Source organism: Numida meleagris, chromosome Z (genome assembly GCF_002078875.1).
Source record: "Numida meleagris isolate 19003 breed g44 Domestic line chromosome Z, NumMel1.0, whole genome shotgun sequence".
Taxonomy (NCBI): Eukaryota; Metazoa; Chordata; class Aves; order Galliformes; family Numididae; genus Numida; species Numida meleagris.
This window is the reverse complement of record NC_034438.1, coordinates 2,814,737-2,840,134: the sequence shown is the minus strand read 5'-3', so window position 1 is coordinate 2,840,134 and position 25,398 is coordinate 2,814,737. Positions and strand designations below refer to the sequence as shown.

The following is a 25,398-nucleotide window of genomic DNA, read 5'->3' as shown; positions in this document are numbered from 1 at the left end:
CTTCTCTTCCTCTTCTCTTCCTCTTCTCTTCTTCACTGGCGATGTTATACATGCAGGTATCTGCTACCCTCAGTAGTGCCTAACCTACTCCAAGAGGAAAAGACATAAGTAAAAAATTACTGTAATAAATCTTACAACCTCCAGTCAGGGAAATCTCAAATTCTCAGATATCCATAACAAGCTGAACAGTCTGCAGCAGTGCTGTGCACTGAACTAAAGTCTCTGGCACTTTAAAGTGCACATTTCCCAGCTTTGCCCTTTCCGTAGTATTCCACAGGGGCCACCCATCGCAACTGCTGATAAGGTCGTGTGCAGGGTGGGTGATGAATCTGCACTGATTTCAGAAGGTTTTTCTGTCTGCTTGCAGAAAATAAATACACATGTATCTTTGAGAGAAATCCTTGATGGGAGAATGTGCAAGAATAAGTGCATTGTCTAGTCAAAAACAAAACAAAGAGGAAAAAAAAGAACGGGTAAAGAAATAGTAACTAAAAATTCAGTGGTTTGAGATTTAGATTTTGTTGGTTTTTGTCCCCCCACAGCCCTCAAAAACATTACTGAACACTAAACATGACATTGGATACAGACACCTCCAATATTTAAGTGGTTTGCATCTGGGGTCCTGTTTTTAATAGCAGAGAAATGTAAATCAAATCAATATGTTCCTCTGTATTTATGAAAGAAAAAGCAGCTTTTTTAGGAAAAAAAAAAAAAGGCAGCCAGTGCCTAAAAATGACCCCAATGTTCCTCATGTCTTCAGATCCAGGATGTTTTGATTTTGTGCACTTCCACAGATGTATGTGAGATTTAGATCCAGATTGGATATCAAACTTTGTGCCTCATTTAGAAGCTCAGGGCCAAATCTCAGCTAAGCCCTATTTGGTGAGGACAGGGCCAGTCTGGAGGAATATTTTACATTTATTTACCTCTTGAAAGTCCACGTGTGTGCATGCTTAGCCAGCACAGAGGAACTGCTACAGGAATCACGACTTCCCCTATACACTGGTTTCCTGAATGCATTGAGATGAATGTGTTTTTCTTTGCACGTGCTTACAGAGCCATGCACAATCCAACACTGCTCATCTTCACTCTGGGGAGAACCACATCTCACTGGGCTTGTCAGGATGTAAAGGTCCTTCCTAGTAAATAAACTCTGCTGTACCACTGAGACAAGCTGCTTTACAGCAGCAGGGAATATGGCAAGTGAAATGAATTGTTAAAAAATGTGAAATATTCTTTTTGGTGCCAAGGATGAGGAAGAATTGCTGGGATGAATCCACAACTGAGGTGTGTCTAGGGATAGAAATGATTCCAGGGGAAGAAAGAAGAGGCTCTGAGCAGTGAGATTTATTACACTGGGATATAGCTTCCCAGAGGAAGGGCTTGAAGACACATTGCTGGAATTGCTTAACACGTGGTTGGACGAAACACTTGAGGATATAGAGAGGATATATGGCCACAGATTTTTAAGGCTAGAAAGAGCCATTGTGATCACTTAGTCAAACCTCCTGCATGACTCATACCAGGGGATTTGCCTAAATGTATTCCTGTTACAAGTCCAATATCTGTCATGCACTAATGCATATCTGTTTGAAAAAACACCCAGCCTTGATTTACAAGAAACTTCCAGTAATCGAGAATCCATTGACATGATAAGCTGTTCTCATGGTTATTTATGTTCCCTATTAAAAATGTGGGCTATGTTTCCATCTTACTGTCGTTAGCTTCTGCTTCAAACCCTGTATCTGTCTGCTAAGCTGAAGGACCTGCTGTGGCACTCTTGTCCCCATCTGAAGTCCCTTTGATGTGTTCCTCAAATGCTTGCAACACCACTATCATCTGTGCTTTATCTCATCTCCCTCTCTCCTCCAGTATCTCTTGGAAAAACGTACCTTCTACCATCTCTACTGATGCTTATCCTTCAGAATAAGCTACATTTGGGGAAGAAAAAAAAAGAGGTTTAATTAGGTCTAACTTTGCTCCTGCAGAAATGGATAAAAACATGTTGATGTCTGAAGTGTGTACTGTCTTTCCCCGATTTACCCTGTATCAGGGTAAGGGGATAGCGGATTGTATCTTCAGTGTCAGTATTTTTATGGAGTTACTCAACTCAAGCACACAGTCAGCACTTAGGAGGAAGTAATGACAGCACTGGGAATGTTTCTGCTTCATCAACATGTGTAGAGTGAAGAAATGTATTTAGGTGATTTAGTAGAACGTGGGCTATTAAAAGTGCAACACTGAGATGCTGGCAGCACTATACCATCTCTCTATGTACTCTCAACGGCTCCACTCCTAAGAGAACACATACAGAGAGAGCTCTGAATTTTTTTAAATGTCCAACAACTGAAGATTTTCTCCAGACTAGATCATCTGCAAGGATAAGCAAATCCTGAGCCGGGAGGGCTACAAGCTTTGCTGCTCTGGATAATAATCCCAGACCTTAATTCTAGACTAGGAGATTTTCCACCTGTTTATTCAAACTCATGAGTGAAAGAACGGGGATTCAATGAGCTGAATTTTATCCCAGATATCTTAGGTGAGATGCCAGAGAAATCTGGGAGGTCATTTAAGCACAAAGTCATGCTTGGTGTGCCTTGCAAGTCTCTTTTTTAGACTGCTGTACTGTGTTCTCTCTCTTTTTTTTTTTTTTTTCAGTCTATGCTGCCGTTTTATTTCTGTAGAAAACAAACCTCAACTTGGTCATGGCCTTTAAGGATTGCTGCTTTACTTTAATAAAAGTGTAGTTATACTGGAGCTGTTGTGAAAATGGCTGAGAAAGTCTTTAAAGTATAAAATCAAGGGACAATTAAATCTTGGGTTCAGCTCCCTAATGGATTTCCATTGGAGATTCACACTTAATAAAATACAGAAAATTGCATTTTATTTTGGCACATAAATACTGGTAGTGGGAGACTGTGGCATTTAGAAGAGAGAATCACTGCACCAGAAAACTCACTTCAGCAAAATGATGCAGTCCAGTTGAGCCCCTTTTATGATCTGAGAAATGACTGTTTTTATAGCACACTAAATAAAACCTGCTATTCGAACTGGAGGTTTATTAGTAAAGGTGATTCTGTGATAGCTGGGGAGGGAGGAGAGGGAGGAGGGATGAGGAATGAACATCAAAAGAGAGATGTGTGTCATTCAGAAAAAGCACAGAAATGCCCCCAAAATGTGATACCACTCATCATCACCCCAGCCACCACTGCCACTAAAATACTTGATGTCATCATTACTATTTTATTTTTTTTTTTCCTCCAAAACATTATTGCTAGCCTGGTCAAACTTCCACTGATGGGAATGCTTTTGCTATGTGCGCGGTGAGGGAACTAGCAAAAGCATCTGGGTAGAAGAGGTTTTTGTGGGGAACCACATCCGGGGATTGATAAAGTTGTTCCAGGAGGGTTAGCCAGGGCAGTTTGTGATGATAATGCCACCCCAAACTGCTGCTCTTACTGTCTTCTAAGTGGACTTGCAGGTGGATGTTGGCATCCTCACAGAATGTGTCCATGCCTCAGATGTCCCAGTGAATTGCTTTGTGTTTTTCTTCAAACCTAACTCCTTAGGGGCGTAAATGAACTCACCTGGTAGAAGACTAAAGCTGATGGCTATGTCACAGGAGAGGGCATCATCTTTAGACCAGAAACAGCCTGCTGCCACGCTTCTAATGTCTTCAGCCTCCACAGCAAAGCTCCCCAGAAATTGTGTCATGCAGTTGCTGTTGGTACTAGGAATATGGGGAAAAGGATTATATTTTATCCAAAACATCTTTGAAAAATGGGCACAGGGTACATATAAACTGAGAGGACAAATCTGAAATTATAGCTGTCCTGTGGTTTTTGCGTATGGGGTAGGGTTCAGCACGCGCTTGCTTGAATTGTTGGGTATGGCAGAATGAGAATTTGAGGGTAGATGAGCATGTATCTATTCTCTTTCATCAGAACATAATTATTTTACTGATGAAAAACAAGGAGAATCCCACTCAGGAGATGGAGACCAGCTTTTTGAGAGAGTCCAGAACATGGAGCATCTCTCCTGCTCGTTCATCCCACATCATTTGCTGGCTCTACAGAGAATGCGGTTTTGAGTACATACCTAGTGGAGCTAGAAATTTGTCATGTATGACATCTTTAGGCAGATTTTCCAAAAGGAATGAACCACCCACATCTTGCTGCGGATCAGTTTCATTTTTTCAGGGTGAATTGTTAGGGCAGGACTCACCCCTTGATGCAGAAAAGTGGAAGAGCTTTCCTTCGATACATTTAAACTCCCTTGCAAATTTTCATGAGATTTAACCCAGATGCACCAGATAGATGTTCTGGCAGATCTCTGGACTTTGTGCTAATGCTGCAGCACATGCAATACTTCATGCTAGACCTTAGCTGCAATCAGGATGCTTTGAAAGAATTAATCTGGCGGTCAGTAACTGCTAAACGAAGTGCATGCTAAAAGAATGATGAGCTAACTGACTGGAGCTCACAGCTTTTATGAGCTTTTCTAAATGCCTGTTTTCAGGTGAATTCAGCATCTCCTTGACATTCAAGGACTCAATTTATAATCAAATTATTTAACTCTAGTGGAAAGAAGCACTGGCCTCAGTGGAAAAGCCATTTATAATTCCCCCACCCCTTGGAACAAAAAAAAAATGCATTCAGGATAAAGCTGCAATTCCTATAATAAATGAGGGATAAAAGAAATCTTTCAATGCAAATTAAGCACTGCAGGCTTTTAAAAATTACAGCAGAAACTTAGAGCACACAGCTGCTCACATCCTTATTTCCAATTTAGTAATCTGAGACGTGCTGAAGCATTAATGTCCTGGACAACACCACAGACATTTCAGAGATAAATACTTACTGCTAGCATTTCGATAGAGCCTATAGGACTCCATCCATCCTGGGACTCTTCTGCCATTTGATTTTGCCCACAAATGCTGAAGTTACAGAGGAAAGAGGAAGAACTTGATGGGATAGACAGTTAGATCTGCATTTTTTTTACTTGCACATCAGCTCCATGGGACTATAGCACCTCTGAACGGATGGAAGTAGTTTTATATATCAGTATTAAAGTCTTTGTGTCACTGATTCTATTAGGTTCATTAGTACAGCTTTTGGACAAAAGAAAGCAAGAAGCTTAGCAAGGCATTTTCCTCTGCAAACCCTGGCTTCTTGGGTGTAATGTCCAACTGACACACTTGCTTAAAACACTTTGCACTGGCTTAAGGTCAAGCAAGGGTTGTCTCACCAAAACTGTGTTAGTTCCACTGTAGTCCACCTTAGGTGATTTTTAATTGCTCTCTACCAGCTGCCTAAAGTTAGGCAGCAAAATGTGTTATGCTTAAACATGATACTTCGACTGCATTGTTATGTCAGTGGTGACAGGCTCTTTGTTGGAGACGACAGAAAAATCCCATTGTTTAGAGTTTTCCCAGACTCGGTGTTTAATACATAGCCTTGAAAAGAACAGGGTTGCTAAACATTTGATAAAAAAGTATGTGCAGAGATGAGCTTATTCGGCGAGTAAGGAATGGATCAGCTCCTAGCTCCAAATCCTACCTTTATAAATTCACAGTTTGTTGCAATTTACCCAAATAAAATCCTCAATTATTGTGTTTGGAAATTGAAAGTGTTTGGAATGCAGCTGAACATTGAAATAGTGTGCAAATTATCCAGTTTAAAGCAGTACCAAAATTATTTTGGAATAACTGTAGAATCTGGCAGTTATAAAGCAAATCAGGATGCTTTAGTTGGAATGCATGAAAAATTATTATTTGCAATCATGTGAACATCTTTAGACCATTCAGTACTCTGTGCATTGCTTTATCATTTCTGTAAGAAAAAGTCCTTTAGATAAGCATTCTCAGAAGGGTGGCAATGCAAAAGCTTTTGTTTTATCAATATTTTTACTTAGTTATCTTGACCGTGCCCATGGTATGAACAACAAGGTGCTTATGGTGCAACAGCAAATAACAGCACCATCTCTTCCACGGAACTTCACCTTCTCTGTATTGATATGATTACACAAATACTTCAGGGAAGACAGAGGTATGTAACAATGGCAATGCAAATCTGGAAGGATCCCCAGTACCTTCAGTGAAACTGTTTTCGATTTGCACAGCACTGCACCACAGTCCATTATGTTTATGTTCAGTGAATGGACACAAACAGGTGATGCTTTGCTTTTAATTAAACCACTCTTACCCCATGCTGTGTCTCGCTCTCAAGTAGTCCCCCTGCAGCTTTGTGTTAACTCCTGCCTCTCTTTCCATACCTAATGAATGATCTTCAGTTGTGTGAATGTGGTGGTGCTTGGGCTTTGTACTATTGAAGATTCAGGGTTTTAGGGAAGGAGCGAACTCTGGGAGTGCTGAATTTTATACGCTGCTGGAAAATTTCCTTTCTCTGGGACAATAATGATGAATTTCACGTTAATGCCTGATGACATGTTTTCCATTCATATTTTAATGGGAATTAAAGCCCCTATATCAGTTTTGAACTAGCTTCAGTGGAGTTTCTCACAAGGCATTACTACTGTTTGCCCTTCTAGAAAGTGTCATATTCCAATTTGTGATTCCTCCTCCCTAATTACAGTCACCAAGGATCTAAAAGACTTCCTGAAGCCATTTCAGACACTTGCTATTACAAACTGACCTGAGTCAATCAAACAATCCTGAAATATAAATTGATAACAATTACTGCTCAACCCATGAGTCACCAGACCAGAACTAAGTTCCTCTAAACCTGGAATCTCTTCCACCTGGTATCCTTTATTTGCAGAGTAAAGCTAACTCAGGAAGGCTCAGTGCACTCAGCAAAAGATGTGAATTATCTCCAACCTTTAGTTCTGATTATAAGCTTCAAGTGAGCTGTTTTCAGTTGCCCCACTGGGACATGAGAGGAAATGCTCAGTTTCAGTTTTGAGCAAAAGTATGAGCTGAGCTACGATTATTTATTCATGTGTTGGAGCAGGATATCTCAGACTTTTTCTTCCTCTCAAAGGGTTTTCTTTGCCAGTAACTTATTTTCATGCATGTATAGGATGCAGAAACTGAAGAGAAAGCTTTTCAAGAGGAACTAATTACCTGGAGTTTCTCCTGTTTTTTGGAACTCCATGTGAAAGACCAAAGCAACATCTGTTGTTTTCAGAAGGCAGGTGCCCATTGTATTTTCATCTTACCCTCACTGCAGCCATATTTATTCATTCAGTCCTGAAAATCTCAGGCTGACCTTGTGCCCCACCAAAGAGCTGTTTTCAGCATAGTTTGGAAACATTACCAGCATTGTCTTTAACTTTTTTAAAGCTGAGTTAGGAATGAATGCAGACTTGCCTTTTCTCAAATCTGGCTAGGTGCAAGGAAGGTCCAGTCTGCATGCTATACAGCTCCCTTAGCAGAGTGCTGTGCCTGAGCTAATACACTTCTCCGCATGGCTTGGAAACAGTCTCGTGACTCAGCATCAACCAGCCAGGTGGCCAACAGACCAAACGCTTGCATACATTAAAGCAGTCACCCTATTGATTTCCAATGAGATGTCAGCTCCTCATTGCCAGAATTGCTACCAGAAATGCCTTTCAGGCTCCTAGACCACAGAGAGGAATTGAACAATGTTTTTCTGAGATTATTGCTTGTTGGAGAGGCAGGAGTGGCCCTGAGAAAAGGCAAACACTTCCAAAGTCTTTAAGTGATATTATTCATTCAGGAATGCCTTTCCTCTTTTTCTTCTTCTTCTTTTTTTTTTTTTTTTAATTTTATTTTCAGCCTATGAAGAAGAAAACAAAGGATGGTATGTCCCCAGAGCACACTCTGATGTGTCACTGTGGATGCCAATCCCCACAGACGCTCCCAATGTTATTAATTTTTAAAACAAACTTGCTGATTGAGGTTCTGACTGCCTTTAAATTGTCTCTACAAGGAGACTGTGTACTAATTAACCCACAGAAACAATCAATGATGTACCTTTTTCAAGTTTCAGGGTGATTAGAATATGAAAATGAAGAGCACAATGGTGCAGATGTTTTAAAATCACAGCAGACAGCAATTAGTGACATGGGAACCAGCTGCTTATCTCTCCATATAAAGCCTCTTAATAGGGAATTACACTTGAGGAGCCATTACACAGATGGATCTGCGAATGATTTAAAGAGGGGGCGTAGTAGTATTAACTTTGATTTGCAAGCCAGATTCCTGACAAGCTGTATGTGTGTTACCTCTAGAATAAAACTGCATTTGGAGCGAAAAGGTACCACACCCTGTAAGCAAGTAATTTGTCTTAGGTGATATTTATGTGTGTATTACTTTTCTATTAATTTTTTTTTTAGTTGCTTTCATTTTTTTTCTGTAGTTTGGATTTTTTTTTTCCTCACTATCTTATTGATTTACTGATTTGGTTACTGGAATCTCCTCCCTCTTTCTGCTTTGGGAGGGGTAGTAGTGCGTAGATTTGGGGAGAAGCTCGGAGGGAATGTGGAGGCAGAGTGATACATCTAGTAGTTAAAATAAAAGAGTCCAAGAGGGATAGCTTCATCCACTGGGCTCTCTTTGTACCATTCATCAGGAAGGTGGATATAGCCCAGTGAGGGCTGCATGCCTGAATAAATTTAATAATAAAATTACCCAGAGAAGTATGTATATCTGTAGGTGCAGGGATACACAGGTCTGGCAAGGCAAGTGAAAGCACACGTTGCCATCTCCTTTGCTCTCTGTCCGGTTCTCTTCAGTTGCCTGTAAACAGGATGTATCCTGCTTGTAAGTCTACCCACAGCTGCCTGAAGTGAGGACTGAAAGTCATGAGCTTGTCACTAAAACCATTTCACCAATGATAACAGGATTCATATGTCACTTTTTTTTTTTTTTACTTTAAGTTTTAGTATATTCTGGATTGTGTTGCTCAAACTTCTTTGCAGTTACAAAGCAGAACATATTGTTTTTACTTTTTAAAGGAAAGGTGGGATTATTACCCACTAGGGCTTTTTAGTAAACTGAATATCAAGAGAAATATTGACCAAGGTTAGTGATAAAATTGCATGGGTTAAAATATGTTTCTACTTTCACATCGGATGAAGGAGAATGGTCCTGGTCCAGAATAGTTAGTTGCCAAAGAAAATCTCTTTTAATGAAAAAGTGAACTACAGAGACAAGCACTGAAGTTTGAAGTATTTCTAGGATATCATACACTAAAAAGTAAGCAAAGGTTAATCATCCTGTTTTCATGAAAAAGACCACTATTCTTGGTGCTGGTCTCAAGCTGTGCTGCCATAGAATCATAGAATTGCTCAGGTTGGAAAAGACCTTCAAGATCATCAAGACCAACCACAACCTAACCATACTACCCTAACTCTAACAACCCACCACTAAATCATGTCCCTGAGCACCACATCCAAGCGGTTTTTAAAATGGAACTCTTTCTGAGTCAAAAGCCCCTTGCTACTGATCTATAAAGCTGCAGTATATTATATGCTCACTGACAAATAAAATAATGAATTTCTGTGTAAGGTGGCAAGATACAGGCTCTTGAAGAGCCTCATTTACTCTCACCCCCTCCCCCCCTCCCTTGACAGCTCAGGCATCCTCTGCTAGCTCATCTCAGAGGTCGGATACATTCTACTAGGTATTGTTTGCTTCTTAGGGTGGTGCTCACCCAGAGGGGTAGGATGAAGCCTAGATATTAGGACCAATGGGATCAGACAGCAATACAAAAAGATACACCAAAAGAAATAAATTTTGCTGCATTACTTTCAACCAATTTACTAGTGCTTTTAAGAAGACGGTCCCCATGTATTTGATACAGCCTATGAAACCCAACCTACTGCACCTGCATGATCTCTGGTTACTCTGGTCTTCTCTGCAGAAGAATTATTTTGGGATGACATGGACGTGTCTGGCAGGGGAGAGCAAATTGCAAACAATATGCTGGAAGGAGTATCATGAAGACACCCAGTGGACTGCTGTGTGCTTCAGCAGATATATAGTTTGACATCCCATTTAGGAAATGAAGTTCCCCAGTCCTGCCGACTGGTTGGTTTTTGAAGCCCTGTTAAAACTGGAATATTTATCTGTGTGGTTAAGTGCCGCAAGCACTGGCACCTTTGATGACAGAGGGCTATCTTTCTCATGAATTGCAAGATTAATGTTGTGGTGGCCTGTGGTGCTGGAGTAATGACAAGGCTATCATTAGGGATATGCTGGTAGTTGCATCACCGTTTTATAGCGTGTGGAACAAGGAAATGAGACTGGAGGAGTCAACTGATATATCAGCACTCATCTCTGATATACAGCTGGCCTCTCAATGCTGAGCCCTTATTAACGGCTTTAAATATAGAGATTATTGCTCCTTTTAAACCAGAGATTCTGGTGTGTGCAGTGTACTTGGAGGCACCAGGGTGTTGCTAGCTTGTGATGTTTTGTCTTGCAGTGGTCACCTTCTCTTTTCCCAAATGAAATTGTTCAAGTTGTTCAGTTTTGCAGCTCAGCATTTTGCAAGTAATGTGAGGAGAAGGAGTTGCTTTGACAGCAGCCACAGGGCTGGAATCTCCACAGAAGCATCCTGGCTCTGCCCCAGGGGCCGGGAGAGGCCTCAACCCACTATTTCCAGGCTTTTTCCGAGTTAGAAATTGTACACTGGAATAATATGTTTTCTGTGAGGCATGACAACATACAAAACCTCATTCTGGAGACGTGGAAGCAGGTGGGCTGTGTTTTCCCTTGTGTTTTACCCGAGGAGGACATTGGTGCTGTGCTCTGGGAGCTGTGCACCCCTAGGCCGCGGTGTGGCTGGAGCGTGGGAGGCCACTGCAAGGAGGAGGAGTTGATTCCTTCCCCGAGGTCTGTTTATGCTTTCGGCTCTTTTCTCAGGCTGAAAAAAACGTGTGTCGCTTGCCCGTGACATCTGCAGCTCCACCGCAGCTGCATGCTTTCATTTTCTCACTCCACAATTCCTGGAAATCTCTGCTTTCCCTGAGCGTAGCTGGTCCATATGTACAACAGCTGAACTATCCACAGGATTTAAGAGTCCCCAATTACTCCACAGACAATGGACCAGAACAACTTCATCATTACTGCCTATTCCAGAAAGACCACATGTCCTTTTTCATGTGAATACTAAGAATACCTCAACATCAGTTTGCCTATAAGATGCATGTTTGCTGGTCACTAAATAACGTACCGTGGACTTGGAGTATTTAACACCTTTCAAATCCCCCTGAAATTGCTCAAAATCTGAGGACACCTAATCTCCCAGAAGACTAGATCTCAAGGAGCTCAGAACCATTTTGTGCTGACCCCAAAATCTCTGTGGCAAACAACCCAAGCAGGGATCTAAAGTAATGCTGCTGATAGAAACTTAATTGTAACAGCATGTTTGCAGAAACATGAGACACTTAGCAGTTGTTTTCTATTGTTCTTTCCTTAGTTACGCATTTATTTTAAGTCTCTCATCATTTATTTGGTATTCGGAACGGTGTCATTACAGTTTGTTAGGAACAGTTGTTAGTTTGTTGTACTAGGTGCTCAAAATCAGTTGCACAGTTTGGTCCAGATGTTTACGAAATAAAACATCTAAATGAGACAGGAGAAAACAAAACAAATGGCTAGAAGAGGTCAGTGAGAGAAAGTAAAATGTCTGTTTGTTCAGTTGTTTGTTACATTTAAAAGAGTTTTGAAAAAGTTATAGCTGCAAAAATATATAATTTCCTTTTTCTGAAGGTGGCCTGCCAAGAATAAAGAAGCCTTTATTTTGCTCTGTAGAAGTCTTCAACATAATTCTGCCCTTTCTGTTACCCCTGCAGTTCGAAGGATTGCTGTCAGATTAAAAATCGTATTGACAATGTCTCTTACCAACAATACAAATAGCAGATTATTACAATATAAAGAGAATAATGCAAATCTTGAACTTGCCAAGTGTACCTCACACACTGGATGCTGTGCTTATCGTTTTTAAGCACTGATTTTGTGACAATAACTTCTATGTGGAAATTTAAGCAAGTAAATCTTTGAGGATTTTGGCTTCATGGGGCGATGAACTCATGGGTTTTCCTCTTGTTTGTTGTAGCTTCACAGATAATTCTATATTCATGTTGTTTACATCAGGGGATTTAATTCTGAGCATCAAGTTCTGCTAGGGATTATTTTTAAGGAAAAGCATTCTCACTGAGAGGCTGAGTTACACCATTCATCCATTGGAAGGGAATATTTTGCTCATGTTTTAAATTAAAAATCAATAAAAGATGTTTCCTCTGCAATTTAGCATTTATAGAAATATTTCCATTGTTTTTTAGAATGGGATAACACACAAAACTTGTTTACAGTGCATGAATCCGAATGCAAATTTGAATGAAGTATAGGAACACTTTATAAAGGCTCCTAATTGTTATGAGGACATTGGCTTAGAGCAGTTGTCATTCACGGTGCAACTGAAGAGCTGCAGCCAGTGGTTATGAATGGACCGATAAACTAACTTTTTCCTGTTTTTTCCTTCTTCTCTTACCTTCCAGGTTTATGACAGGCCACAGAAACATTCTACCCTGCACTATGATCCAGGCCTCCAACAAGACTTCACCGGTGATACCTTAAAATCAAAGCACCAGCAGAAAAGTAGCAATCAGCACCATCTTGACTGGTCAACAAACTCCAATACTGGATCCACTTCTCAAAGTTGCTTCATCAACACAGAACCCAGTCGAGAAGCAGTTAGTGCCACCAAGGTCACCCCTCCGGAGCCAGGAGTTTCCTTCAGTAAATCCCAAGCAAAGAAGTCCTGTGCCAGCAGCACGTGGGGGCAGCTGTCTGCCAGCAGCAAAGAGCTTGCCATTTGCAGTGCAGTCCCATCACCCACCAACATTGGTGTGGCTGCTCAGCCGAGCAGTGCCTCTGAGTGCAACGGGCTGTTGCCTATAGGTGATCAAGACGGAGGTGTGCAGCTGGAAGCTCCTGATCAGTCTGCTGGGAGTACAAAGAAGAAGTCCAGCAAAAAGGACTTGATATGTCAAACCATCCAAACTGCTGACATTGAGTGGGTGAAGAGCGCTCAGAAAGCATTTGACAGCAAATGCCATGACAGCATGGAAGGAAAAAAAGAGTCTTATTCGATGGACAGCGTGTTGGATGCGTCACCATCAAAACAGAATTCCGCTTCTGCTAGCAGCTGTGAAAATGACACTAGCCATGTACGAATTACTATCCCAATAAAGTCTCCAACAACAGATACATCTGGCCACAAGAGGAAAAAAAGGCAATCTACAAAATCTTCAATGGAGAAAACTATCCAGGAGAAAAGCCTGCCTTCTGGGCTTGCTATGAGCAGTGAAGTAGCAAACAGGACTATCGCTCAGTCAGAAGGGAGTAAAAAAGATATTCGAGTCACAAAGCCAGGAAAAGTGATTGAAAATGAGTCCCCCTTAGCAGCTATTGACAGCAGTGTGCTTACTGACAGAACTTCCCCCAACAGTGCCACCAGACTCAGAAAATCCGTACCTGTGACATCTACTCTCCTATCCGCTGATCTCCCCACAGCTAGCAAACTGTCTGAGGTCCAGCACCCAAAACTCACAGCTAAACGGCGATGGACCTGCAGCAAACCTAAATCTATCCTTCGGGAGACCTCCATGACAACATCTGAGAAGATGATGGTGGAACCTCCTTCAGCCTATCCCATTACACCATCCAGCCCTCTGTATACCAATACAGACAGTCTTACTGTGATCACACCTGTCAAGAAAAAAAGAGGACGACCAAAGAAACAGCCTTTGCTCACTGTTGAAACCATTCATGAGGGAACATCCACTAGCCCAGTGAGTCCAATCAATCGTGAATTTCCAGGAACAAAGAAAAGAAAGAGGAGACGGAATCTGGCCAAGTTGGCCCAGATGGTCCCAGGAGAGGACAAGTCCATCAGTGATCTCAAGTTTCACAAAAAGGTTGGAAAGCTTGGGGTCTTGGATAAGAAGACTATCAAGACCATTAATAAGATGAAAACCCTCAAGAGGAAGAATATTCTCAATCAGATCTTGTCCTCCTGCTCCAGCAGCATAGCTCTGAAAGCAAAAATCCAGCCGCCATCTAGTGCTGGGCCAGCAACCATTGATGCCAGACTAGGGAAGCAGATCAATGTCAGCAAGAGGGGGACTATCTACATTGGTAAGAAAAGGGGCAGGAAGCCAAGAGCAGAGCTGCAGCCTCAACCAGAAGAACCTAAGACAGCCATGAAGCACTCAAGGCCTGTTTCCAGCCAGCCAGAAAACCCAGCAGTGCCTTCCAACCTGCAGTCACTTGTGGCATCGTCACCAGCAGCTATTCATCCGCTTTCGACACAGTTAGTGGGGACTAACGGCAACCTTAGCCCTGCAAGCACTGAAACAAATTTTTCAGAGTTAAAAACTATGCCAAATCTTCAACCTATCAGTGCTCTTCCTACAAAAACCCAGAAAGGAATGCACAGTGGAACTTGGAAGCTGTCTCCACCCAGGTTAATGGCTAATTCACCTTCCCACCTCTGTGAAATAGGTTCTCTAAAAGAAGTTACACTGTCACCAGTGAGTGAGTCTCACAGTGAGGAAACCATACCGAGCGACAGTGGGATAGGTACAGACAACAACAGTACTTCTGACCAAGCTGAGAAAAGCTCAGAATCCCGCCGGAGATACTCCTTTGATTTCTGCACCCTGGACAATCCAGAGGCTATCCCATCTGACACCAGCACAAAAAACAGGCATGGTCACCGGCAGAAACATCTCATTGTGGATAACTTTCTCTCTCATGAGAGCATGAAAAAGCCAAAGCACAAGAGGAAAAGGAAAAGCTTGCAAAACAGAGATGATCTCCAGTTTCTGGCAGACCTTGAGGAACTCATCAATAAATTCCAAGTGTTCAGGATTTCACATCGCAGTTACACATTTTATCATGAAAATCCATATCCCAGCATCTTCAGGATTAATTTTGATCACTATTACCCTGTGCCATATATCCAGTATGACCCATTGCTCTATCTTCGCAGGACCTCTGACATGAAGTCTAAGAAGAAGCGTGGTAGACCTGCCAAAACCAATGACACCATGACAAAGGTGCCTTTTTTACAAGGGTTCGGTTACCCTATTCCCAGTGGGAGTTACTATGCACCCTATGGAATGCCTTACACATCAATGCCTATGATGAATCTTGGTTACTATGGTCAGTATCCAGCTCCTTTGTACCTGTCTCACACGCTCGGAGCGGCTTCCCCATTTATGAGACCTACCGTGCCCCCACCCCAATTCCATGCAAGCTCTCATATGAAGATGTCCACCACTGCCAAGCATAAAGCAAAACACGGAGTGCACCTACAAACACCTGTGGGAATGGGCCTTGGAGATATGCAGTCCTCTTTGGCTCCTCCAAAGGTTGGAGGAACAAGCCTTTCAAGTGGCCGGCTTCACAAAAGGAAACACAAACATAAGCACAAGCATAAGGATGAGAGGATACTGGGGACACATGAAGATCTGAGTGGTCTCTTCGCTAGCAAGTCAACTGGCTTCTCCAGTCACTCTATCAATGAAAGGCTAAGTGGCTCAGATAAAGATCTCTCCTTGCTCAATGAGAAAGGCAAGCATAAGGAGAAGCAGAAGCACCAGCATTGTGAAACTGGACACAAAGGCTCAAAGACCAACTTCGAAGTGGATACGCTGTCTACCTTATCACTTTCTGATGCCCAGCAGTGGACACAGAGTAAAGATAAAAGTGATTCAAGCAATGATCCCATTGACTCTTGCACAAAGAGATACTCTGGTAATAGTGAGAGTAATGCAAGGTCAGAGTCCCTGGACATGTTTGGTGAAATGAATTCCTCGAGTGAGAAACGGGATAACGATGGAAGTGGGAATAAAAGAAGAAGCTTCGAAGGGTTTGGAACTTACAGAGAAAAGGACATTCAGCCCTTCAGGATAAATAGGAAGGATAGAAGTACTTACGATTCTTCAGCCTCTTCTGGTAAGTTCAGGTCTATTTTATTATACCTTACTGAATTTTAATTTTAATGCTGAACAGAGGTACTTGTGATTTTCAATAATTATATTCAAGTCACTCACTTCTCTGACTGTTTGTAATTGATTCCCGTTTTCCATCTAGACTTTAGGGATACTGACAAGAAAGTTGGCCACACATTAAGCTGAGGCCTATAAAAGTATTTGGGTTGTTGGACAGCATTTACGAATATTTCTCTTCACCTTGCATACTTATCCTTGTTGCACTTCCATCAAAAGTCCACCCTTTGCAATCTACAACAGCAGCAATTATAATGCCTGTTGGCAAAGTAGGCAACTCACTTGCTTAGATCTAATGTCTCAAGGTGATAGTCGTTGCCCAGCCTTTGGGATTACAGCCACAGTACTGAGCAGAGTGTCTTTGCTCTGGCCCACAAAGTGTACAAGAGCTGTTTGTTGAAGGGCTGAGCAAGATGTATGGGAAGCTGTGGAGTTGGATCAATATCCCCTGACTGGTATGGTGTACCACTGATCCAGAGGGACCCAGGATGGTGATGGCTACACTGAATATATAGAGTCCCTTGGTACAATCATTGTGTGAATCTGTCACTTCTAGTTGGTAGGTGTGACGTAAAGTAACTATCCTGAGATCAAGTGGCTTAAAGGAGGGACTGGTGCATGGAAACAATAAACCCTGACTGACTCTGAAGAGTTTGAGGATGTATGACTTGGAAATATTAGCTGAGTTTATAGGGAAGGAGGTAACTCTTTTGGATACTAAGGACATCTGTTCCTCTCCCACAGAGTTGGGAAGGGGGAAAGGAATCTGAATCTTGCTTTACAATAGGGAGCTGCCTTCATGATGACACAGAGGCAGGTGTTTTGCTGCAACATAAACGAATTTAACTTGGGAGCAAGCCCAGTGCTCCTGCACCACCATATATTTATCAAAAAGACTTGTTTCTCGAAAAAGAGTGAGCTTCACTGAACCAACCAGCAGCAGATGAGATTCCAAAGTGCTAGAAAAGAGCTTCAAAGAAACATAATTTAGTCTTTAAAAAAAAAAAAATCAACAGAGAACAGAGAGGGAACAGAAAATGTGTATAACCTGCCAATGTGAGCCTCTTGAGTTTTTTATTGACTTGTAGCTGATTGAGATCCAAAGACTGCTCATACTTAAGCCACTTAGAGAATTCCATTTCCTTTACTGAGACCAAGATCTGGGCTGTTATGATGAAAAGCAGTCTGAAATGGGAGCTTATCCCATGAAAACTCTCCCATTCACCATATCATACAATTTCAGACCACTTGTGACACCCAGAAATGAGAAACTCAAAAATGTTGGAAAGAGACTGAATTCAGTCCCAAGTTATATGAGGATTATTATATGCCTGTCAAAGAACAAAATGATTCTCCAGCAAGCATTTTGTAAGCTATTGCAGTAAGGAAGTTGTGTTTCAGCAAACAAAAGTCTTCAGAATTTTTGATGAGGTTATTTCTATTGTCTATTGAAAGCTATTGATTTCACAGTTTGATAACAGTTGGATTTTTAGCCTCTGCCTTCTGAACAGAATATGTCTGCTAAGCCTGTTTTTCCAATTTAATATATTTCACTCAGGCACAGAAAACTGACAAGAAAAAATTAGCACTGGTGAACCCAAATGAGTTTTCGAAGTAGGGATGCGATCCCCACCAGGCTGATTTGGAAGTAGGATTTGCTAAGAAAAAATCAATTTCCTGTAATTTTCCTTCTGTTTATTTCACCATGAAAATGAATACATAAGATGGAGGTCTTGCAATAGGATCTTCATCACATTTGCTGTTTAAACTTTTTAAACTGGTTCTCATTTAAACTAAAATTATTATTTTTATTTATTTTTACTTTTCATGCTTACAACTGCACATCATTCCCCATGACCTAATCCATCGAGTCACAGATTATGAACTGGTTTCTTCATTGTCAAGCTATTATTTAGATGGAAAAATCATCAGCAGTTAGCTAAGCGAAGCTAGCTAACCAGAGCCATACCTTGCACTTCAAGGAAAAATGCTAAAACTAAGTATCTCTGCCAAGACGGACCTGGAGCCAAGACTGCTCATTAAAACCTAGGAACATCTGTCTGCTTGTGACTGTCTAAGATCTCAATGCAGCTTTTTTTTCCTCTCTGCCTTTGACCTTCACTGGGATTCCCAACAGAGGACCATACTTGAGTCTAGCCATAGCTATTAACTGGTTCCCACTGAGGAGGGATTAAACTTTTCCATGATAACCTTGGCATTCTTTCTCCTAATTCACCTTGCTTTTCCCTGAGGTGGCTAAACAGTGATTGACTAATCATAAAAATAAAAGGTAAAACGAGGGAGGGTAGGGGGGAAATCCTGTAAGAACATACAGCTCTGTCCCAGGAGGCAGATCCTTAGCCTGATGGTTCTTGCTATTCAGGATTTGTCATCTTTTGCTATATAAAAATAATATATAACAGAGAAAAGAAGAGACATCCTGAATATTCAGATGAAAGCTGAAAATAGATTTACATCATGATTTCAGTGTTAGATTCTCTACATGGGCATTCTGGCATGCTCAGTAATGACATTTGCAACTTTGTAGTATGTTGCTGGAGATGAAATATGGAGCAAAATCTTCCCACGCTCTGTTGAGATATCTATGATAAGAGTGATGATAGAACCAACTAGTGCTCTTCAGCATTCAAGCGCTGTAACGAGCTCCAGTGCAGTGTGCTGGTGCAGGTATTGTTATTTTGATTGTAGTTGTGTTTTATAACAGCACCTAGCTATTTCTGAAAAGATCAATGAGCTGTTGCTATCCACTGGTCGTGTGCATGGCAGAAAACAATCCTGCCAGATAACCTTAAAGCCTAGGTATATGACTTTACAATTTAGAAAGATGAGAAGCTCAAGAGAAAAGTTGTTACACTTTCTTTCTGGAGGAGCTGGGAATCTCTACCAGAGTGAAGGGTCACACAGGAGGAGTGCCACTTTTCTTGGCCACAGCAAATATCCATGATCTGCACTGCACCAGCCTGGGCTGTCACTGGGTATTTGCTAGAGGGGACCTTGTGAGTTCTGGCTTATTTTACTCATCCTCGGACCTCTTGTGTTTAAAAGCACAGTGCAAATGAACGTGACTATTTTATATATGTACTGCCTGTTTCCCCATCGCTATTCTGGAGATTCTCTTCATAAAAACTAGATAACTGCTCCATCTGTCTTCTCATTCTCTGCCTGCGACCAGTTTCTTACCGCTATATTTTTCAGAAATTAAAATTACTTGTAATATTCCTTGTGCTAACCCAAACTTGCTGCATTTAAAAAGACTAACTGAAACACCTACTTGCTTACTTAGCTGATATAGAAGATGAGACCCATGGCATTGGTCAGGTCTGTAGGCAAGGATATAGCAGAAGGTGATTCAGATCCTGCATTGCCAATACTACCACTATGATCCTAAAGAGATCTCTCCAGTCGTGTGCACTGACAGCATTGACTCTCTCCTTCTACTCTCCACAGCCAGAGGTGCACCTCATGCATTTGCAGAATGTTGGAGTACCTCCAGCACCCCATGACCTCAGGCTCTGTGCACAGCTGGATGGCTGACCTTTTCATCTGCTCTCCGTTTGTTGCTAAAGCTCCTGGTGAGGGACCCAGGGAGAGGCCACAGACTGGTGGCACAGCTGGACTGGGGAGACAGAGCAGAGCTGTATTTAAAAGAGGTCCTCACAGCAAACTCCTCTTTGCCTAGTCACATCAGCCTGCTTCATTTTCATACATAGTGCTGAGAAAGAGACTTGAATTGCTGATACACAGTCCTGATGCCATAAGCTGTGCCTTGGAAAGAGGAGGGAGGTACTTCTTTTTTGATTTCCATAGGTTGGAAAAATGAGGAAAAGCACATTTAACATTCAAATTGCATAGACAAAGATGCCGTCTTATCTATACAAACTGTCTGATTATTTCCTAGTTGCAATCATGACAGGCCAGGATGTAGCTGATGGTGAAGTACAGAACAAAAGCCACTATATGTTGGAGTGTATTTCTTCTGTCCTTTGTAGTGAGTCTAATCGATATCTTTGTTACTTTCTGCTCAGACTTTTTCTGCCTTTTTTTTTTTTTTAAGCTGATGATTATACAAGCAAAGATTGTCTTGCTTGCATAGTAGACATCATGACTGAAAGATCAGCAAATAAGTACACGAGTTTTATCAGATATAGCACAGACACTATGCACAGTAAATTTACAGGAATGTAATGTTAATTACATGTAGTTATTAGGAAGGTTGTAATCATCAGTCACTGAATGCTGGATAGTTAGCATGGCAAACATGTTTTACACATTGATGCTTAACTTGCCTACAATCACCTCCACCTGTTCATTCCCAAGGTCCAACGGTGCTTCAAGCTGAATTTCTTCAAATTTGACTTTTCCTCAGCAGCTGTTATGTACAGTGCTGGCTGAACTCTGATGGAATTTCACCACCTTCACCAGCTATAGCTGAAGGGTGGGCACTGCACAGTGCATAGTGTTTGACCCTATGATTTGATGGGGAGAAGAGGGATGGTGCCATGTGTGCGTATGTATATGTATATTAAACACATATAGTAAATGCATGATTGTATGTTGCATTTGCTTAAAGTTGCTTTTAATGTCTTTATCTTAAAAGTGCCTTATTCCTGTTAAAAAGCCTTACTTTGGATGATAAGATCTTCCAAAGGGGAGAGCAGGAGGTATGCTGGGACAAGGGAGAAGTGACGATCAAGCCAATGAACAGTATTTGTCTAATGTCATTACAAACATATAAGTAACCATACTCTGCTGATGAGTGCCATTTATCCAGATGAGATTTCTTCTCTGACAAAAATCCCTTCTATGGCTCATTTTTTTCTGCTAGAAAGGGCCATTTCCACACAACACAGAGCAAATCTCTGGCCATCCTCTCCCAGAAGTCAAATGCGTTATTGTGAATTAGAACTGCCTATGAGCAAAAACAAACATGGTGAAATATTGGCAAAGCTGCTGTGAGGAGCTCTTTGTTATTTTCAAAAGAACAGTATATGCTCTTCTAGGCCATTATCAGGAAGCCTTAATCAGCCAAAGTTTTACTACCCTTCATTAGTGAGTAAACTTCTTTCCTTCTCTTTCTGAATGTATGTAGAAGACCCAGTCAAATAAGATTAGTCAACCGCCTTATTAATCAATTGCTGATTTTTCTAATAATTTGCATGAATAATATTTTTATGGTACTACATGTACAGGGTGGATTCATTGTTCTGTAGTGAATATCTTATCTTAGGAATAGTGGAAACACTGGTTCAATACCATTTTTGGTGAAAATTTTCATGTTTGATTAGCTTAGAGATGTGATATGAATGACTACAGTACAGACTGTATACTGACTAGGTCTTGTGTATATACTCATGGATTTGCATTTACATCTTAGAACAAGGGAGGAGAAGGGACAAATAGGTGAATGAAAAAAAATCTTCTAATATCAGTTTGAAGTCACCTTGCTTTCTTTAGTAACTGCATTTGACTCAATGGGATCTGAGTGTCACATGGCAATGTATGCACAGATGCAGATGTAGGCTGATGTATGGACTGGGGTTTGGAGAGCCACTTTAGGTATCGTAGTTTTCTCATGTGACTCCAGAAAATGTCTAAACAGGTAAACACCATAGTCTTTTTGGGAAAGGGGAGTAAAAGCTGTTTCCTATTGAGAGAGCCATGCTGAGGTCAAATACAAACTGGTGCCCAGCAAGTGTGATGCAGGAGAAGTAGCAGTACTTGAAGTAGATGGGAGAAGATCCAGACATGGGTGTCACTTGCCCAGGACATATAGAGCATTCAAGAAATGTTTAGATATAACGTTGAGAGACATGGTTTAGTGGGGTTATTGGTGGTAGGTGGATGGTTGGACTAGGTGATCTTGTAGGTCGATCTTGTAGGTCTTTTCCAACCTAGCTAATTCTATGATTCTATGAATTCTATGATTAGTCATGCTCTCTTTTCCCAGCTCTGGCTCTATATAGCTTCAAGCAGCTGCAACTGTTTTTCAGCTCCATTGTCAGTGGGGGGGTTGTCATCCCTGCTGTGTCCTATGGTGAGGGACAGACACTGTACAGTTACAGGGTGAGTGTTTATACCATCTGGCCCGTAAAACTCAGCATCAGATCTTTGCAAAATCCCACTATTTGTAAATACAGTTGCATTCATAAAAGCATCAGTTTGGGCCCCTAGATGCTTACGTGTACAACTGAGACTACTGAAATGACCTCCAAAAGTGCCTTAGGATAAATGTCCTTCTTGCTGTTTTCCTCTAAGTCTTCTGCCAGTCTTGGGAAGAGAAGCCAAACTGGTGTAGCTGTTGCTCCATCTTGTACATGGTAATTCCTAGAGGAATGAGCTATTGAGGGAAGGCAAGACTGATGGGGAAAACAAGTCAAAGGTTTCCTTGAAAGTGTTTTTATGGGAAATTTGAAATACAGCGGGTTTTGCTGTTGTTTAATGCCACCACTCGCTTACTGCATTGCCTCCATTATTTTCACCGACCAAGGAGAGAAGAAACAAGAGAGAAGCTGGAGTGGGAGAGGGAGCCGGAGTATTTACCACCTAAACAATATTTTATTTCCTCTCTTAATGATTGTATGTTTACTGCACTGCCTGAGGCTCAGTACAAAGTCTTTTGGACTAGTGACGAATTAATCAGATTAAACACTGTGACCCCTTTGCTTTCTGGGAGTGTTACAGGCCTCCCAGCACCCTGCCTAATTTCTGCCTCTTACTTTGCTCTCTGTCCAACAGTCAAGCGGTTCTTCCTTCACAACTTGGCGGCTCCCAGCTGTTTATCTTCACTCTTTCTGGCCAATGCCAGAATGTCTTGTTTGAAGTTTTTATTTAGACCACTGCTGGTTTATAGAATTGTGCGGATTCCACGTTGGGTGTGCAGCAGCTTCACGTCAGACACAATTGGCTTCTGCTGGGCTCTTGGCTTTAAAAGGCAATAAAGAATCACAGCCTGATTCTCTTCTCAGCCCCACATAAATCAAGCGTCTCTCCATTGAAGTCAGCAAAGTTGACTTCAACCTTAAAGGAGAGAAGTTTCTGTTGAGGTGAAATGAGGGTGTGGGGCTGAGAAGAATCTGCTGGTGGACAGAGCCCATGCAGCAGAGCTCTCCCTGCCCAGTGCCTCAAGAGCTGCTGAAGCCAACCTGTGTTCAGTGTTTGTAGAGAAGATTTCATTAGCTTGGAGGGAGAGGACAGGTTAGGGTTTTGACAGTGGCTGAATTGCAGTTTGAAGAAGACTAGAATGAAAAATATGTGCTATAGCTCTGGACAGTACCCAATACAAAAGCGTATTGTTTCTTGCTTGAAGACATTGATAAGCTAAGTACAAGACAAGAGGTCTGGTCAGATGCAAGGAGGAAGTGAAAGGAAGCAATGTTTGTATTTTCGCTGTTATCCTGCTTGTCACTGGGACTCAAATCTGGGCACAGGAAGAACTGAACTCTAGACATCTGTTAGTGAGTTAGATCATAATGCATTCAGGGCAAGCTGTATCCCATCCAACTCAATTGCAAATGTGAGAACTGGGCTCTCTGACCTCTTGAGCATACTCTGCTCTGGCTTTTCTATTTCCACAGCTTTCCAGGAGCTTTATGTTAATGTACTACAGCAAAGGAAAGCCAAGAGAACATTGTTCTAGTTGCCTCCACCTACAAAATGGCAGTAATGACCCTGAACAAGAAAATGAGTAAGAATGCCATGTTTTAAGATTTCACCAAGAAGAGTGTCCGAATGATTCCCCTACAGGTCAAGGGCTGAGAAGAGGGATGAGAAAGGAGAATTTTGTCTGTCCATGGAGTTTTTAAGATGCAAGGACATAAGAGAGATCTGCAGTGATCTCTCTTTGAAGACATGTGCATGTTTTAGGACCATCCATGGACTTTTGCAGCAGCGGTGAGCTTGACTGAACTTTTTCATGGGGCAGTGCGAATTTCAGAAGTCTTCAGGAGTGTGTGCAGTGTAGAGTTAACTGTCAAGCAAGGGCAGGACTGGATGGCTTGGAGGGTTTTGCTAATGAGCTATCAAGCTGTAGGTCACTGGTTGAAATTTAATCTGTAAGAACAGTGACAGAAAATTAAATAAAAGTGCTGACGTCAGAGTGATGCTGCAGCAGCTGCGAAAGCGTTGCTGGGGCCTTGTGCAACTCACATAGGCAACTTAAATAAACTGGAAGCAAACTGGAGAATTTTGTGAGCTGATAACAACTGCAAGGTATATCGCAGCCAAGTTGCGTCTTATCTATGGGTAACTTGCTAGTCTTACTTCAGCTGTTTGTGAGTGACATCTGCATATCTGATCACAGAATCTGACCCAAATCTGATGTTATATGGTGCTAAAACAGAGTAATGGAGACATGTAGGTAAGCTTTGCTTAGTGGTCTCACAGCATGTGAATCAGCAGTGCACTGAGGAGATGGCCACAGCGATCTGCAGTTCTTGTGATGGAGATATTTTCCGTTAGGTCCCATTCTGGAGCCAGCAGTGATGGAAAGATTTTGCCATTCTTGGACTGCTTGGCATTCTCTCTAAGATGACTTGGTTGTTTCACCATAGCTTTCTAAGGAGTGCGGAGAGGCCATGTTACCAAGACATTTATTCTTTTCATGGCTACCAAAGGGAAGGCTGGGGACCAAAGGGACAAGGGGCACTAGATGCCCTGGATGCCTTCAGCAGTGGTAGCAGTGCTGCACACAGGGCTAACCGCATTGGGCCAGCTGGGCTTGTGCTGATGCCCCTCGCTGTGGGCAAAAGGAGACTCTAATCACCCATGCTGCCAACTGAACCATGTTTGTAGCTTTTAAATTAACTCTTTCTCTGCCTGAAAGCTTACTCTGGCTTCAACCCCCCTGATATATTTGTTGCCCTTTTCACTGATTTTTTAGGAGCCACTTGGTGGTCCTTCCTCTGCTCCAGAGCAGCAGGTCTGAGGATACAAGGTCTCTCCAGATGAAACAGAACTGCCATTTCAGCTCTGTGCCTTTGGCCTTCCTTGCTTCAAGTGTAGGCAGAGAAAGGAGCAACAGTCAGCATTGTTTTCGGTGCCAGCTATGATTAGTTGGCATAAGATCACTTGAATAAGTTGACACAGACTTCGAGTTGCTTGGTTTGCTTTAAAAAGAAAAGAAAAATTCCCAAGCCTACTCCAGGATCTCTTTGCTGCCTGAAGTTCATTCTTCATCACTAAAAGCTTGGGCTTATCCCAGGACTGGGACGTGCTCATTTGCAGAATATTTGTCATTCTGATATTTATTTATTCTCTATTAGAAAAAAAAAAAATATTCTGGGAGAGCAAGAAATTTTAAAAAATAGTTAAACTCCAAATTCATGCAGATTTCCTGTTTTGCTTCTTAACAAAACCTCAAAACCACTTTGA

At 41.7% G+C, this 25,398-nt stretch overlaps 1 protein-coding gene across 9 annotated transcripts in view; it reads left to right on the top strand.

The window, feature by feature from the left end:
- The window catches only part of SETBP1 (SET binding protein 1), a 250,603-nt gene that overhangs the window by 155,512 nt on the left and 69,693 nt on the right, over positions 1-25,398 (top strand). For 8 of the 9 annotated variants that reach the window (XM_021379665.1, XM_021379667.1, XM_021379666.1 and 5 more), the window contains one exon: positions 12,490-15,955. In XM_021379665.1, coding sequence (XP_021235340.1) covers positions 12,490-15,955 — 3,466 coding nt within the window. Of the gene's footprint in view, positions 1-12,489; positions 15,956-19,476; positions 20,969-25,398 lie in introns of those variants that run through there. The other variant, XM_021379668.1, reaches the window with a different exon arrangement.